At 37.0% G+C, this 15873-nt stretch overlaps 1 protein-coding gene across 2 annotated transcripts in view; it reads right to left on the reverse strand.

Annotated features, from left to right (window-relative positions):
* Positions 1-15873, reverse strand: part of PPP1R9A (protein phosphatase 1 regulatory subunit 9A) — a 126449-nt gene that overhangs the window by 17923 nt on the left and 92653 nt on the right. For both annotated transcript variants that reach the window (XM_042888793.1, XM_042888792.1), the window contains exons 6-10: positions 13536-13691; positions 8033-8086; positions 5440-5669; positions 4073-4169; positions 3778-3949 (exon numbers count right to left, since the gene is read on the reverse strand). In XM_042888793.1, coding sequence (XP_042744727.1) covers positions 3778-3949; positions 4073-4169; positions 5440-5669; positions 8033-8086; positions 13536-13691 — 709 coding nt within the window. The remainder of the gene's footprint in view (positions 1-3777; positions 3950-4072; positions 4170-5439; positions 5670-8032; positions 8087-13535; positions 13692-15873) is intronic.

Genomic DNA, 15873 nt, shown 5'->3' on the forward strand with positions numbered 1-15873 from the left:
TGTCGCTCTCACACCTATTTGCTGTTGTCTTCATTCATGTAGCTTTCTGCTAGAATAAACAGCCAAATCTGTTCCTTGTTTCTTCTGTTCTGAAGGCAATTTTACATCTTTACACTTTGATCTACTGCTCCAACATCGTTACGAGATGCATGAAAATTACAGAAGTATTTCATATAAAACAATGGAACTATGAAACAAATTTATCTCCTAGTTTCACAGTCATCCCGTACAACAATGCCTTGTGAGCAGACTAAACACTTAATCAGTGACTTGCCTCTACACATCAAGCTGACATAACAGCTGCTTTCTTAGCAATCAATCATCCACTGAAATGATACTTGAATATTTCAGCAAATTCAACAGTTCATAAAGCTGAAGTAAGCTAAAACATATTTATGAAAGGTGTTCTCACATTTTAAGCCAGACAAGGAATTTTTTTATGGTTTCAACTTTCTTTTTTTGTTTGGCAATCCTCAAAGTAGAAATCAATTCATCCGTCAGGCTAACTTACTTATCTAAGTACTCTATTCCTAACACACTAATTAATTGGAAGATAATCTTACGGACATTTTTGCTTAAAACAAAGAAACAGAGACATCTTAGCCTCACTGAATCACCAACTTTAGGAAAGCAGAAATCTTCCCCTTGCTTTCCACAGTATCCTGACCCTCACTCTCAGAAGACCTGATTCAATCAGGGGTGCAAACATCTCAGTGACTTTCTACCACCACCAGAACAAAGAGCTCTTGCTGTGCAGCCCATTTCTTCCATTATTTGCATGTTATCACAATTTGAACTGCTTATATTTCTTCCTTCAGGTGCACACTTCCATGCAACCCTTCCTTTTGTTGCTCAGCTAAGGCAAATCATTGACATATTACTGTGAATGTTGATTCATGTAAGTGGTCACACTGGCCTTATTCAAGCAAAATGCCACCTGGGCCCAGAGGCTGCTCTCTCTGCTTCCCAGAGCTGGGCTACTACCTCTCAGTGCCACCTCTTGACCTAGCCTTGCTCCAACATGTTGCAAAGAAACTGCTCAATAGCATCAGAAAGTGCAGTAACGTAGGAGTCTTCCAATCTACTGTCGAGCCGGACAAATATCTTACAGTAAAGTTGTAACAGGTTCAACATTGCTCATGGAGACACTCTAATTAGACTTTCTTTCGGCAGGCCTTAAACCATTTGACTCCAAGGGCCTTCCCTTTACGTTATTTCAATACCACTGCACAGTGGGAAACAGCTTGCCTGTCCACCCACTGAGTTTCCATTATACACGCTGATGGATTTAAAAATCTTTTTCTGTGAACTGATGCACCCCTGGGCATCCTAACACACTCAGCACAGCCAGCAGAGTGCCTCAAAGGGGCATTTGCATAGAGATAAGCAAGTACTGGCCAAGTTGGCGTCAACGGTGAACTGTCAACTGATTTCAAACCACAGGGTCCTTCCAGGACATCCACAGACAGTTTGTTTCTCTACTGCAGACATAGCTCATGACCACTACAACTGAACGTTACACTTCACTTCATCTGTTTTTCTGCACTCCCAGACCTAATCAAATATTTGTAAAAGAAATACAACCCTCAGTCTTCTGGCGTTCCAAGGCAAAATAAAGGAAAGATTCTGGGCTGTAATGGTTTAGATTTTCTCCTTGTAGCTTCCACTGGTGATCCTGGAAGCCTGCCACCATGAGGTTATGTTGCAGCCAGAGGAGCCGTGCTGTCTGACGGGATGTTGCAGTGCCCAGGCCGCTTGCAGGCAGGGGCTGCCATGCTCCTGTTCTCATGACAGGCCAGTCACACCCATCAGTTGGTCCAAACATAAATACCACACGTAAATATAATCAAGATCTCAGTTCACGCTGAAGCAAAAACTCATCTTAGTGTCATTTTAATTATCAGGATATCTGAAATAAGAGTTTTTATATAAACTGATTGTTAGGGAAGACATACCTGCAAAGTTCAAAGTAAAAATTATAGTGTGTGGCTGTGTATGCCCAGATCCACTGTAAAAACTTAATGCTGATGCTGAAGAAGAACAGAAATGAGAAGAAGTACCAAACACTGGTCAACATTTCCCCAGGGAATGCTTTTCCAGAGAAAAATGGCAGCTCTTAGAAAATTATCATGCAAATACATCAATTGAAAAATCTGGTTTGGAAGTACTGACAGTTTTAGTGCTTTTAAAAGATGTTTCAAGATTTTTTTTTAAAAGTAGAAATTTCAAGTTCTATATATATATAAAAAAAAGGTAATATCAGAATTTTGCTTTGCAGTCTTGTTTCAACAGAGCGTTTCACTGAATAATAGAAAGTACGTATTTCAGATGGTGCTCATGAATGGATTTCAGCTCCTGAGCCATGGACGTGTGCTGACACTGCTAAAATACGTAAACCTGATTTCTCCAAGGCAGGTAGGTAAAGCACAGTTTACTTATGCAATCTACTGTAACATTTACTGAGTTTCAGTGCAGAATTATGGACTTCCCTGTCAACCGGTGCGCTGTCCTGAGATCTCAGGGTAATAAACACTTACTAAAAAGAAGCAGGTATGTAAAGATTTGTGGAAACCAATTCCACAAGTTCTATCTATCACACATATACTGTTTCAGAAGGACAAACCCTTTTTATGCACATATATTATGTTAATATATGATTTATATTGATTTGTTTGCAGAGCAATATTCAATTTGTACCCACACATGCAATAACTGCTAGAATAGTAACCCTAATAAAACATCTCTGTGATTGCTAGAAATCAGTTTAATTGGAAATGCAATGCATTTTTCTTCACCAGTGGAATAAATAATATTATAGTTTATTTAAAAAGAATATATTGCTAGGAATGGACCTTGGTGCTGATTTCACAGACTGTCACTAAATATGCAGCAAGTATTGTTCCTGCAGCGAACAATTTTCATCCCAAGGCTGTGAATCTAAACTTGGATTCAATTTTGCATATACTTCAAGGGTGAGGAACCACTCACTGAAGAAGTTACTGAAAACACTAACCAAAGGAATGGATATTATCTGTATATTTTCACTAACATAGTCTTTAAAAAAAAAAAGGCAGTTACCTTTCCATGCAAAACAAGTAAAGCTTACAGTTACCCTGTTGACAGCATCTTAGTGTTATCATGAATTGTTTTTTGGTGCTTTGGTAATGTAGAACCAAGTTTTACAGGTCCTTATGTTTTAAATCAGTATGAGCTATAGAAGACTATTATTTTAATGAATGCGCTAGTAAAGAATTTGCATTCTGCTCATAAAGTGCTCCCTACTGAGAAATCATGAGCTCCACCTACGTGATTGCTTTTGATGTCAGTACCAAGGTAGGATCAGAAACATGCAGAGCTCCATTCAAAATGCTAGATTCAAGACTGTTTTTTCTCATTCTGATAATTTTGTTCTTGTTCAATCTTTGGTTTTTGGATAATTAAGAACAAAGTTAAGAACACAAGAAAGCACAATTTTCTTCTACCTTATTAAGATAACAGAAGCGTGGAATTAATCCTGAGCGTTGGTGGACTGTCATTGAAAATTCATTTAAGCTTCAAGAAATCAGGAACCATCTTTGCTTTGTTAGCACAGACTAGTCACTTCTATTTCTTAAAGAACTTACAATGTATAGTTTTCCTGGGCCTTTACATTTATAATTATTATTTGTGAACTTTGGAAAAATAACAACATCCCTGTTGTTACTGTTTCCTTTAGATCCTAAATGATAACGATATTTTTTATCCACACATTAACAGGAGTTACAGGTTCACACAAACCTTGACTTAAGCCATCCAGACAGGACACTTGCTTAGTATCTAGATTTTCCACTGGATCTCCTCTAGAAACTTCTCCAAAAGATGTCTGCCTTTCAAATATATTGTTGTTATTGTTAACCTGGCTCCCATTTTGCTTCAGTAGCCTGAAAACTTCTGCTTCCAAGTCTCGTATCTGAAATAAATAAAGCCCATTTTTACCTTTAGCACACATACACATCTATGTTGTTGTTTTTTTCCCCCAGATTATCAGACAGAATTATCTCATTCACCAAAGACAAGAGTACATATTACTCACACGAGACTGTAAGCCTTGAACCTCTGCAAGATGTGCTTTCTCCAAATCTTCTATTTTCTTTCGTTCAGCTTCCTGGCGTTTGAGGAAGTCAAGTTCTCTTAGGGAAAAAAAAAAAGTGCATTTACTGTCATCAAAACAATCAGATTTGAACAGAAAACATGGTATACTGTGTGTTTGGCTATGCATCTGGAAATTCTGTCTGTAACAAATGTTTAGTTCCTAACCTACAAACGACTATGAAACTACATAATTACTTATCAGTCTATATGAACATGCTAGTTGAAAACACAAAAATGAAAAAAAATAAAAATCTGAGTTCTGCTGCAGGAAATCGGATAGACTGTGTTTTATGAGAATATGACTGATATTTTTTTTTTAAAGGAAATCCACGAGTTTCCAGGTACAAATTTAATTTTCTACTAAGTTTAAAGGAAATCTATTAGGTGTTTTTTAGGAGTCTGAGATATTTTTAAAACAACAGACTAAATCTTTTACTACTACAAAGTAGAATAGCAACAGAAAAGCCATGCAAACTCATTCTAGCTATTTTCCCTATTTTTTTTTCACTTTGAAAATCTATCATATTTGTGATAGAAAGTGAATGAGATGCCAATTAGCTATGGAGCAGTCATGAAATTCCAAGCTAGGTAACAACATACTGACTCTCTAAAATGCTTTTTAATGGGAAACAACGTTCCCTTTGGCGCTCCCAGCTCTTGCTTAACACTGGTGCACATTTTTGGGTATTCTTTTTTAACTGACTACATTTTAGCATTAATTTAAAAAATGCTGCAGAAGAAGAAAGTTTTGAGAAAGGTAGCTATGTAGAGTGCTATTCTTGCTAGCTATCAGGAGGAGGGAACATATGAAACAAAGAGGGCCAGTAATCATCACTCAGCTCAACAGCTCAAACACTCCTGGCATCTACAAGAAGAAGAAAAATAGAATATGAAAGAAAACAAAACAATTTTCTTTTGGATGTTACATTAGTATACAGCAGGAGGGAATTCAACTGACATGTCACTATAAATTGCCGCAAACATTTCAAATCAGATGTTTTACTAGGATTACTTGTGGCTGTGTGCAACCTCATTTAGTTATCTTGTAATCCTGCAACATTTCAATGCAGAATAAGGCAGATTAAATCTTTGTTTAGTTATAATAAGTAGTTTAGCATTGCTAAACTAATACTCAAATAATACTGCCATTTTTTCTGCAACAAAGAACTTGTGGTTTTCACGATAAAAAAAATGATAAATACTGTTTACCTTACAGTTGTTTAATAGAGGTTTTCATATTTCAAAATTTATCTTACACGCTTCCTATCTGGCACTTATTCATTTCCTGAACCTGGTGTAGCTACTTACTTTTGCTGAAAATCCTTGATTAACTTCTTTGCCTTGTTATATTTCTTCTCCAGAGCTTGATACTGGCTTTGTGTCTCCTTGAGGTGCTCGTTCACTGTATGACACAGGGTTTGGGCCTCAATCCAGTAACTCTCTAATTTCATCATCCTCTCCTTATTCTCCTCAATGTTCTGCTGCAGTTGGGTCTTCTCCAGTTCCCACCTCACCTTCTCATTCTCAGCAGCCTGTAGCTGAACAGAACAGTGGAGAACCCAGTTAGTAGAGGGGTGCAAAGTGCAGCTTAATAGCTTAGTTTGAGTTCAGTCAATGTGAATAGCAAAAATCATGAAGAAACTACAGAAGTAATGAGCCAGCAGAGAAAAGAGCATTCCAGGACAAATACATCTGCTGATACATACATTATTTTTCCGCATAAAATGAAGCAGAACCTTTGTTTTTTGTTACAATGCAGTCCCACTGCTCTCCGAATGTGAACACATTTAAAAATGTCAATAGCGGAGTGTTTCTGTAAACTGCAGCATTAATCAACCAGCACTGGTTGCTCTATATACCTGGCTGAGGTGTTAGAAAGCTTTCACACACTTCCATAAAATGAGAAATTTCTTCTTTGAGAGGAATCTGCTTTCCAGATTCTATATTTGATTTAAGAACAATGAGAATACAAACAGGAAAAATGCCAATTATGCCCAATTTAACTGTTTTTCCTTCAAATTAGTAACTATTGAATTCTTATCATTTTTCTTGCTTTTTTAATGTCCTAATCTTGCTTAATCTAGTAAACCCAGAAAGAAAAGAAGCTGGGAGTAGAATAGAAAATTTAACATCAGGTCATAACCTAGGACTATTTCTCATTTAAGCAGGAATAGAGTTTTACACATGACACCGTAACTATGCCAGAATTATTACAAGGACAAAGAAAACCTGTTATATTATTCTTGTTTTCTTTAAAATTGCTTACCGAGTTGTGAGTTGTAAGGAGCTAATACTAAAAGCAAAAATATGTCCTTGCTGTTGTAGATTTTTGCCCTTAAAGGTGCTAATTCTGCCAAATATCAGTGCTGCTTAGCTTTCTGATCACTGCTGTTTCTATGCCCAGTTTGGCATCAGTAAAGCCCAGTTTTTCCAAGTGACCTCAGAGAAGCCTGAATTTCACTGCTTAATTTATAATAACACTTAGCACCCATGTTATTATTTTTTGTTGTTGTTAGATTTTGTTATTTTTAGATTTCTTACTTTCCAAAAGCTAGCTGCAAGTTTCAATGTTTGGCACGGAATGAGGGTAGCGTTCAAGGTAGGATATTTTAGCTGCTAGAATTTATGGAAGGAAAGCACATCTTACATTGTTTGCTTATCAATATTATTTTATTTGCTGTAGGCAGTATGCTGGCACCATGGATGATGCATGCAAAGCAAGAATAGGCTGTTTGCAGTTTTAGTAGTAATATAACTGAAGTAGCCATAATTTCTTCGGTGCTATTCAAAAGACCACGTAATGAAGTACAGCACAAGAAGATACATTAACCCTAATCTTGTAGATGGATGTGCACAGATGAATGTTTACACCGATGCTATGAAGTCAGCGGGTCTTGGCACAATCCCCAGGGATTGACCATGCAGCTCCGATTGCTGCACTGGAATTGGAAAGCAGAAAAGATTTCTGACTTTTTGAACTAAAATAGTATAACAGAAATTGTCATTACAGAAAATAACTGCATTCAGAACTGGATTCTAACAGCACTTTATGCAAATTTGATAAACACAACACAAAATACATGGTAAGTGCAAATAGTTGCTAGAAAGAAATAATCTTCAAAAATATTTGTCTGAAGTGCAATTTTTACTTTGTCTTCCTTTGATTTTTTTTTATAATGTACTCAAACTCAAAATGAAGGATGTCATTATAAAACCTGTTAATACACAACAACAGAATTATCAGTTGATTTCCCATAAAGCTTATCCTAGTACAAAAAATACAATTTCTTTTTATTGCTATTGCAAATTCAATCTAATAACTAGCAACCAATTGCAAGATGTTTTCCATTAAGCTGGTAAACATTTTCCTTTCTAGAGCATCTTTTAAAGAGAAATGCAACAGTAAGAAAGTGTTCTTTTTCTTCTCTATATAAAAAGTATTTTCTATTAAACATGTTTAAATAAATTAATTTTTTCTAAACGTAAGAAAATAAATTAACATAAACAGGACATCTTCTTATCACTAATAAATAATAAACCTAATAAGTAAGATTTGAATATTCAATCCAAATGCAATTTAAAAACCTGAGAAAATGTACTGGAATTGTAAAACTGGGAATCTGCCATTTAGTCATTATGATAGCTCTTAAAATGTATGTTTAATTGAAGCTGCACAAGTTGGCAGTTTCTCTTAATAGCAGCACTTAGATTTTACTTGAAACTTTGAATAGAGAACATACACTAAGACAAGATTTAGCTGAGCCACCGTGTTTCTTGATCAGCCTTTAATAAGGACGTTGATTTCTCCACCCACATAAAGATACATGTCTTCAGATCTGATTTTGCATGAAAGCAAAAAAAAAAAAAAATCAGCATGTATTATCTGCATATTGATTCTTACCTTCGTCTTCAGCTTCTGAATTTCAGCTTCTGTAACTGCATGTTTGATTTGCAACTAAAATTGAAAATATAAAATAAACAAGTGAAGTCACAGAGTACTCCAATATTTTTAAAGCCTGTGCTGCAAGTTGAATACCTTATTACACAGCAGAAGGCCTTGAAGAGTGCTGCAGTGCAGTAGATTGTAAATTAAAACGTCTAGCTTGCAAAATGACTCAGCCTGTGCAATCTAATTAAAGATAGGATGCCATCTAACCACTCATAATTTCAAATCAGAACATCCAATCTGTTTAGCAAAACCAAATGTCTTCTGCTTTAAAAAAAAAAAGATGCTATCCTTGCTGGGCTTTGCTTTGCTCTCCTCTGATGTGAATGTGAAATATGTCCCAGTGCTGTCAGAGAGTCCCACAACACTGATTAAAGCAGGCATGTTACAAAAGAGCAAATACAGAAACAAGTGATTTAACAACTCAGGGAGCCAGGAATCTTCCCTTTAGGGGAAGATTTCTACATGTTTACTACATGAAAAAAAAAAAAGGTAAACTGATGCTATCCTTCTCCATCATTAACCTGAATTATTCTGCTCAAGCTAGCTAATCTCAAGTGAGAGCAGTAACACTGGGAAACCATAAAAAACAGGAAGCAGCATATGAGCACAGAAAATGATTGCAAGGAGATTAACAGCCTAGGCATTGTGTTAAAGGTTGTATTTACATCATCAGGCACTGTGCCACAATAACAGCAGACCAGAGCAGGGAAAGGGTAGGTTCTGAGGACCTGGCTCCCATTTGCATGCTTTCAGGGACTTGTTTTGGACTAGCCCACATCAGTCTGATCTGGCGGAGTGAATCCTCATTCGCACTTTTGAATCCTTTGAGTTTGGTTTCACCCCAAAGAATTACTATTCATCTGCTCCAAGAACAGTCTGAAGTACGAATTAAACAGCTGCAAAACCCCAATCCAAATGGAAACGATGATGTACATGCACCTGATACTAGGCTGCACTCGCATCCCTGCTGCTTTACTGCTTAAGGCAGTCAGCTTGGTCAAATTCTGACAGACCCCAAACCTTACATGTAAAGCACTGAACCAGTGACTGGTGTGTGCTGGGCAAGCTGAATTACAGCTTGAGCAAACTCTGCAGGGAAGACAGCCTTAGTTCATTATTTATGAATACGAGGAATAGTTATGGAAAACTATGTTCTACATAGTGGTTACACGACTGAAGGATGCCTTTGGGAATGGTTTATGTTGAGCTAATAGAGTGCATAAGGGACTTGTGCTGAATCAGAAATTATCACCTCAGGTGAAGCTATGGTTACATTCTTGAAGGGCAGACTGCTAGTAAAAAAAAATGTACAGACAATTCAAAAGGCAAGTTATTTTGGAGAAGAGGAATAATTTTCAAGATAGCAGAAGTTATCTCAGAGCCAATCGGTGCAAGCATTCTTGAGAAAAGCTTAGCTGCCTTGGAAATCCCACTTTCATGGGACTTCTTGAACCCATTTCTTGTGGCAGCACAGGAAATGCAGTCAGACACAGTTTGGGTTGCAAACTGGCCCTAACTTGTCTAGTGCCTTGTCTCTGGAGAAGCATAACCAAACACACGGCAGGAGAAATAAAGGATGCGCTGATGCAATCGGTTCCACCTGAGGAACAGTTTAGGAATCTTCGTGTTTCCACCAGTCTTGGTTACTGTCTCCAGGGGAGACTCTAAGCACTTCCAGTCCCCAGTTTCCCCAAATTGTTATGTGAATTCACCTTTTGACTTTGCACCAGAACGGATTATGGACGTTCTAGTCCTCAGCAAGTGCCAGTACAAGACCTCATTCCCAACTAAAGCGCTGACCGACGGCAGCAGCTTGCACAAACTCGAACATGTGGAGGCCCACCAGGCATGCTGGTGGAGCATACATGGCTCCAGACTCCAAGGGCTCCAGGCAGGCAGCTAACCCAGAGATCTCACAGGGTCCCTGACCAAGTGCTACTGAAGGGGCAGGACAGACAGGTGCCTACATAGCTGAAGCAGGAACACACAAGTCCTGCAGCTGGCATTGGTGGCAAGAAGTGGCTAGTGCTGGTGGTGTACCTGATGGGCTATATACCCTATGTAATTTTTTGGAATTTAATCATAAATAGTTCAGGACACTTTACAAGAGATACTTTAGTTAGATATTTGGTAGAGGTTGCTTGCAATTTTTGAGCTCAGTAAAGCCAACCTCTGATCTGCAGCTTTCAGAGAGATCAATAGCTAGTCTTTAAATAGTTTCTCTTAGTAGTGAAAGACAAAGAGGAAAAATTAAGAAAGAATAATCTCAAAACCTCATCATGTTTAATAAATGCCCAACCTTTGCTTAGGTGATCACTTAGGTCATTGAATCTCGCAACCAAACCCTCACTGTTTTGGGGTGAGGTAAACTCAAGGATGGATGAGTTAGACTTTGCCTTCTGTAGAGATAATAATGAAATCAAAAGGCCAAGGCTCAGAACCTCAGGCTACCTGCTTGCGATCCATTGCCATTTCTTCTAAAAATCCCACAAACCAGTAAGCAGCATTTTATCAGCTTATCATAACATACACAGAAACCCCAAATTGTTGCATAAATGACAATCTGCTCAGGTACAGATGGTTTCAACGGTTATTTTTACACTCTGTTATTAATTTCTTTTTAAAAAGACTACTGAGCACGCAGTCAGATCACTAGCTCAGTGCATGGTACAGCAGACCCCACTGAGGCAGAAGAAAAAAGACACTTTCCTGTCAGACAGACAAATGTGTAAGCTGGACAACTACCTTTTTTCTTTTTTTTTTAATTTAACAGAACTAATTATGCTTGCAGAATAGATGAGAAATAGTAACACATGCAGGGGTTAGACTGAACAATGGGCAAAGCAAATGATTTGACAAGCAAATCTGGACTCTGCAGATTTTCTAATAGGAAAGAAGAAATATATTAGTCCACGTCCTATATAATGCCAGACAAATTCTTGGCAGATACTACTTCATATTTCTGTTTTCTAAGTCAACATAAAGCTGTGAAGGCTTCATTTTAACAAGAGGTATTTTGAATAATTTTTGGCAAGTTTCATTTTCAAGGATATTTTGAAACACTGATTTTCTTCAAAACAACACAATTAAAATATTTATATGTATTATGAGGAAATAGCTTGGATTCATCTAAGACTGCAAAAGGTGGAATGTCATGAAAAGCTAGTATATGTTAAATTGCTGGAGTACAGTGAGAAAGAAACAATCAAATCTAATAAGATTAATGATTTTTTTTTATATCATTATATGTTTTTACATACAATATCATTTGTTTTTCATAGATTTCATTATGATGTGAAATACAGTTCCTAATTCTTACACAAGGTGTTCCTTTTCTTTATAGATCCTGTCTCTCTTCAGTCATCACAGCTAAAAAATAAAGCTTCTAGTTCTTTCTCTCAAAGAAGTCAAGGAAAATTGGTTTCATTTTTTTCTGTTTTACAGCCAGGAAAACAAAATATGCTGAAGTACAGTGATTCACCCAGGAATGCCCACCTCTATTCTGACTTCCATTCCAAGTGCAAAGCATTTCAAGTAAGAATGCTCTCAAGGTATTTGAGCACATTTTTCTTTGCAAAGAATAAATTCAACTAATTAGGTCAAACTATTATGTTTAAAGATTAGGTCCAACCTACTTGTTTAATACTTTCATTAATCTCCACAGTAGGAACAAGAAAGAACAGTTATTCTTTAAATACAATTCCAGAAAACACTGTGTGGGCTTGTGCAGCGTGATAGTGAACAAGTCCTCTAGTGTTGAAGGAATTCAGGGCAAATACCAAGAAAAATGCATGCACTCACCCTGCCAGAGCCTCTACAAAATGCAGCTGTGTACTGTTAAATGCAATCAGTGGAACAAAAGTAGCATGCTCCTAACAGCAATAACTACGTGGGTTAGTGAAAAAGAGCCCACTCTTCCATAGGAGCATTTCATGTTTTCTTCTTGGGTTCTTATCTGCTCTTAACCTGGAGGATTCCAGAGACCCTTAGTCTGATCTTTCCTACATCAACATTTTAAGGCCATTCAATCTTACAGATCTACAGTTAGCCAAAAATCAGTTTGGATATGCTGAAATACATATATAGCCCAAGCTGATTAAAATTACATTCAGGCACAGTGGTACAGGTAATTTATTCAAAGGTCCGTGGCTTGTTTATCACTACATCTGTGCTTTACCTAGCCTTGTTGCAGTGGCACAGTCAGAATGGCAGCACCCTCCCAACACACTGAGAAAGTATATAAACATTATGCATGATCCATGGTATTAGAAAACGAACTCAATGTTCTAATTAATGTAACAGTCAGGACCTTGAAATATGGAGTAAGAAGTTAATCAGTTAAGTAAACCAAAAAACTTTCAGGAAACAATAATGTATTTATTACTGTAGGCATCCAGAGGCTGAAGACTGTACCACCAAAAAAATGAAAGACTGTTTCCTCAGAAACTGATAACTTTTTATATATTGCTTGGTCTGGAGAATGGTAAGAATATACATTATACCCCCCTGGAAAATAAAACACCTGGTTTGATGGAACAAAGGGAAAAACAGAAGACAGGTGAAGAAAAATAGACACTGAGTCCCTCTTTTAAAACTTGTCTGGGCCAAGAGGCTCAAATCTCCGATGTTTTGGCTACTTTCAGCCCTTTGGTCTTCATTGCATTTAGAAACAAACATGTTCTTTAGTGTCCAAGCCCATTGCTCTGGAGATAGAAAAATCCACCTGTTTCATGACTTGTACGAGAATTCAGGAAAGTTCAGGAATAAATCACATCAAAAGCGTAACTGAAAAGACAGGACTGTTTCTCTGTTTTTTCGTATGTTATACAACCTCAATAACTGCAATAAACATCTGATCTAAGTTTTGTTAGTACCAGTGGATGCTAAATAAACTCTATAGCTCTTCTGTTTTACCAAATAGAAGTTCTGTAAAACACCAGCTCAAAACAGGCTTGCTTCCCCAGTACAGTGTTTATTTTAAACACACAGCAAAACATACCACTGCAAGTATATTGATCAATGCTGTGTAATGCTACAGAAACTGGAAACAATCCAATTTTCACTAAAATTCAGCACTTGTTTTGCTTTTCATGATCACTTTTGACTGGGTTAAAAAAACAAACAAAAAAAAACAAAGCTACCTGCTAATAATTAATTAACTATTAATGCAAACTAAGTGCTGAGGCAGAATAACTTTTTTGCTAAAAAATCAAGTGATGAATTATCTTTCATCAGTGTAATAGTCACTTGAAAGTTGATGTCAAAGTAACTCTGACCAGTTCCACTGCTTTTAAGCAGAATGTTTTCAGCTGTTTGAAAGTATCCATGCTACAAACACTTAGCAATCAGTTCTAGTATTCAAGAGAATTGGCAAACACTGAGCAATGAGATTACTAGAATCTAACTCCAATAACATAACATATATTTTTGAAATGTTTTCTGCTCTCTAACTTACCTCTTTGAACTTGTGAGCGAGCTTGCTGGTGTCCACGTCACTTGGGGAGAACATGTCATCATTTTCAGGAAGATCAAACACTTCAATAGCCAAGTCACCTCCCGGAAGGACAGGTCCCATGTCATCATCTTCTTCATCTGTAGCATATTCCCCTGTCTTAATTTTATAGCATTTAAGAAATTCCAGTTATCCTCTTATTAGGCATAGACTGTTAAAAGTGCAGTTAAGCTAGTGGGCAAATACAGCATACTGCACAGACAAATAAAAGGTTCTATTTTTGTTTTGCTATAATCTAAGAAGATAAAATATAACTCCACAACAGTACTTCAGATCATTAAGAGATGGAACAAAAGAGTGTCTTAGGGAGTACAGGTTTCTAGGGGCTGGCATTACAGACTGTACAGCTGAGTGGTTTTCATCCTTCTACAGACATTTTTCCTTTCCACAGGAAGAACTCTCACAACTTATCTCAGTATTAACAAGGAAACTCATCCAAAAAGAGATGTAAGCTAAATAGGTGGACAGGATATCGATTGGCCTTTTTTAAGTCATGTGGAGGTAGTAATTCTCTAGTGATATTCCATACTGAATTTGAAAATCCACTGCTTAGTTCTCTATGTTCTAATTAATGACAGAAAAGTTCCACCTCCACAAAAAGCCTACAGTGGGAAAAAGAAACCAAGTATCAGAGATACCTTTAGGAACAAATTAGAGCTTACTGAATGTTTACTCTGCATAGGGAGCTGGTTTAGACAGTTTTAAAAACATGGGTGTTTCTTGGGCTTATAACCTATGAGACATGAATCATTTGCTGACAAAACATAATTCTAACAAACCTAAAAGCCACAAGCAGTATCTCGAAATTAGACAAAAACAATACTATTCAAAAGAAAAAGCTGGCAATATTAAAACCGTTCACACGTACACCTGTGCTCTTCTCCCAGTGCCAAAGGTGGCTGGATACCTCTCTACTTCAGCAGTGCTCCCTCTGTGAGCCACAGTATATTGCACACAAATCACAATTAGCGTGCAAACATATCAGAAAGCAAACACTTCCTTCAGGACCACTTCTAGATTTATAAAGCATGGGAATAGATAAACACATAGGAAAAAAAAAAAAACAAACAAAAAAAAGGAGGGAGAAGGGATGAATTCCTTCTCAAATACAGTAATGCTTATAACAAAATTTTGACCGTACTATACAAGTCTTAACGACAGTTCCTGATGTGAATGAACATCATCCTTTTATTACAACTCTATTCCTAGTAGAGCTCAAATTATTCTAGTGTCACTTTTCTCAAAAGAACTGTTCAAAACAAAGGTGAGAACTCAGATGTCCAAACAACAGTTCAACTCTCAACCTCCTACCTTAATTTAGCTTCTCAACTGTCATTTAGGCTTACATAAATCTATCTCAGAATTTGTTCACAGAAGCACACAAAGTGTAGATTCACAAGTTTGCATGCACACACGGACAGAATTGATGTATGTATGCATGCAGCCACAACAGACTGACACATTTGCATTATAAACATCACAATTTCTTGGATAAATAGCATATGAAAAATCAACATTCTTTTCTTTTTTGTTTGAACTGCTAAAGTTTTAAAAAGCAAAAAACTCGTAGCGCATGGAAAATACAAAATTATTTGGTAAAGTTTTCTGATGTTAAAGGAACTACCATAAAGAAGGCAAGGCATCATGTATGACCCAGCCATACTTTAAGCATTTAACGTGAGCAGTTTCTTAGGAGAGCTAACTCTGTCTCTGTACAAAAACAGCTATGTAGTCTGCAATCAAATATACAATAATCACTTACTTTACACATTTTATATGTATTAAAAATCTTACTAGTCTTCAACAAAAAAAATGAGCAGACGTTTTTGTTTCTTTTCCCTTTATTTAAGGCAAAGCACACAATTCATCTCACTCTGGAGTTTTCAGGCATGTTAGCACTACAGCTAAATGATATTTGAAACCAAGTTTATCATTCGTTGTAGATCTCACACATCTCCAGTTATGCTACACTTGTGATAACTGTTGTTTTCACTTAATCCTCCATTGCTATGTGCATTTACTGTCTAAACAGAAAATTATACTGCTCTTTCCTCTAACAGAACCTTCACACACTACCAGACAGGCAAGAAGCAGAACTCCAAAATCTCAATGGCGTTCCCACATTCAATGAATTACTGTGGGAACAAAACATTAGCACAGTTCACGTACTGTCAAATTTGCAGTCATTATCCCTAAAAAATCTATAAGGTGATGCAGAGTTATCACTTCTGTGTGGGAAGGGAAGGGAAGGGAAGGGAAGGGAAGGGAAGGGAAGGGAAGG

This window comes from Lagopus leucura, unplaced genomic scaffold, assembly GCF_019238085.1.
Source record: "Lagopus leucura isolate 7727_CA_CO unplaced genomic scaffold, USGS_WTPT01 Super-Scaffold_100157, whole genome shotgun sequence".
NCBI classification, from domain to species: domain Eukaryota; kingdom Metazoa; phylum Chordata; class Aves; order Galliformes; family Phasianidae; genus Lagopus; species Lagopus leucura.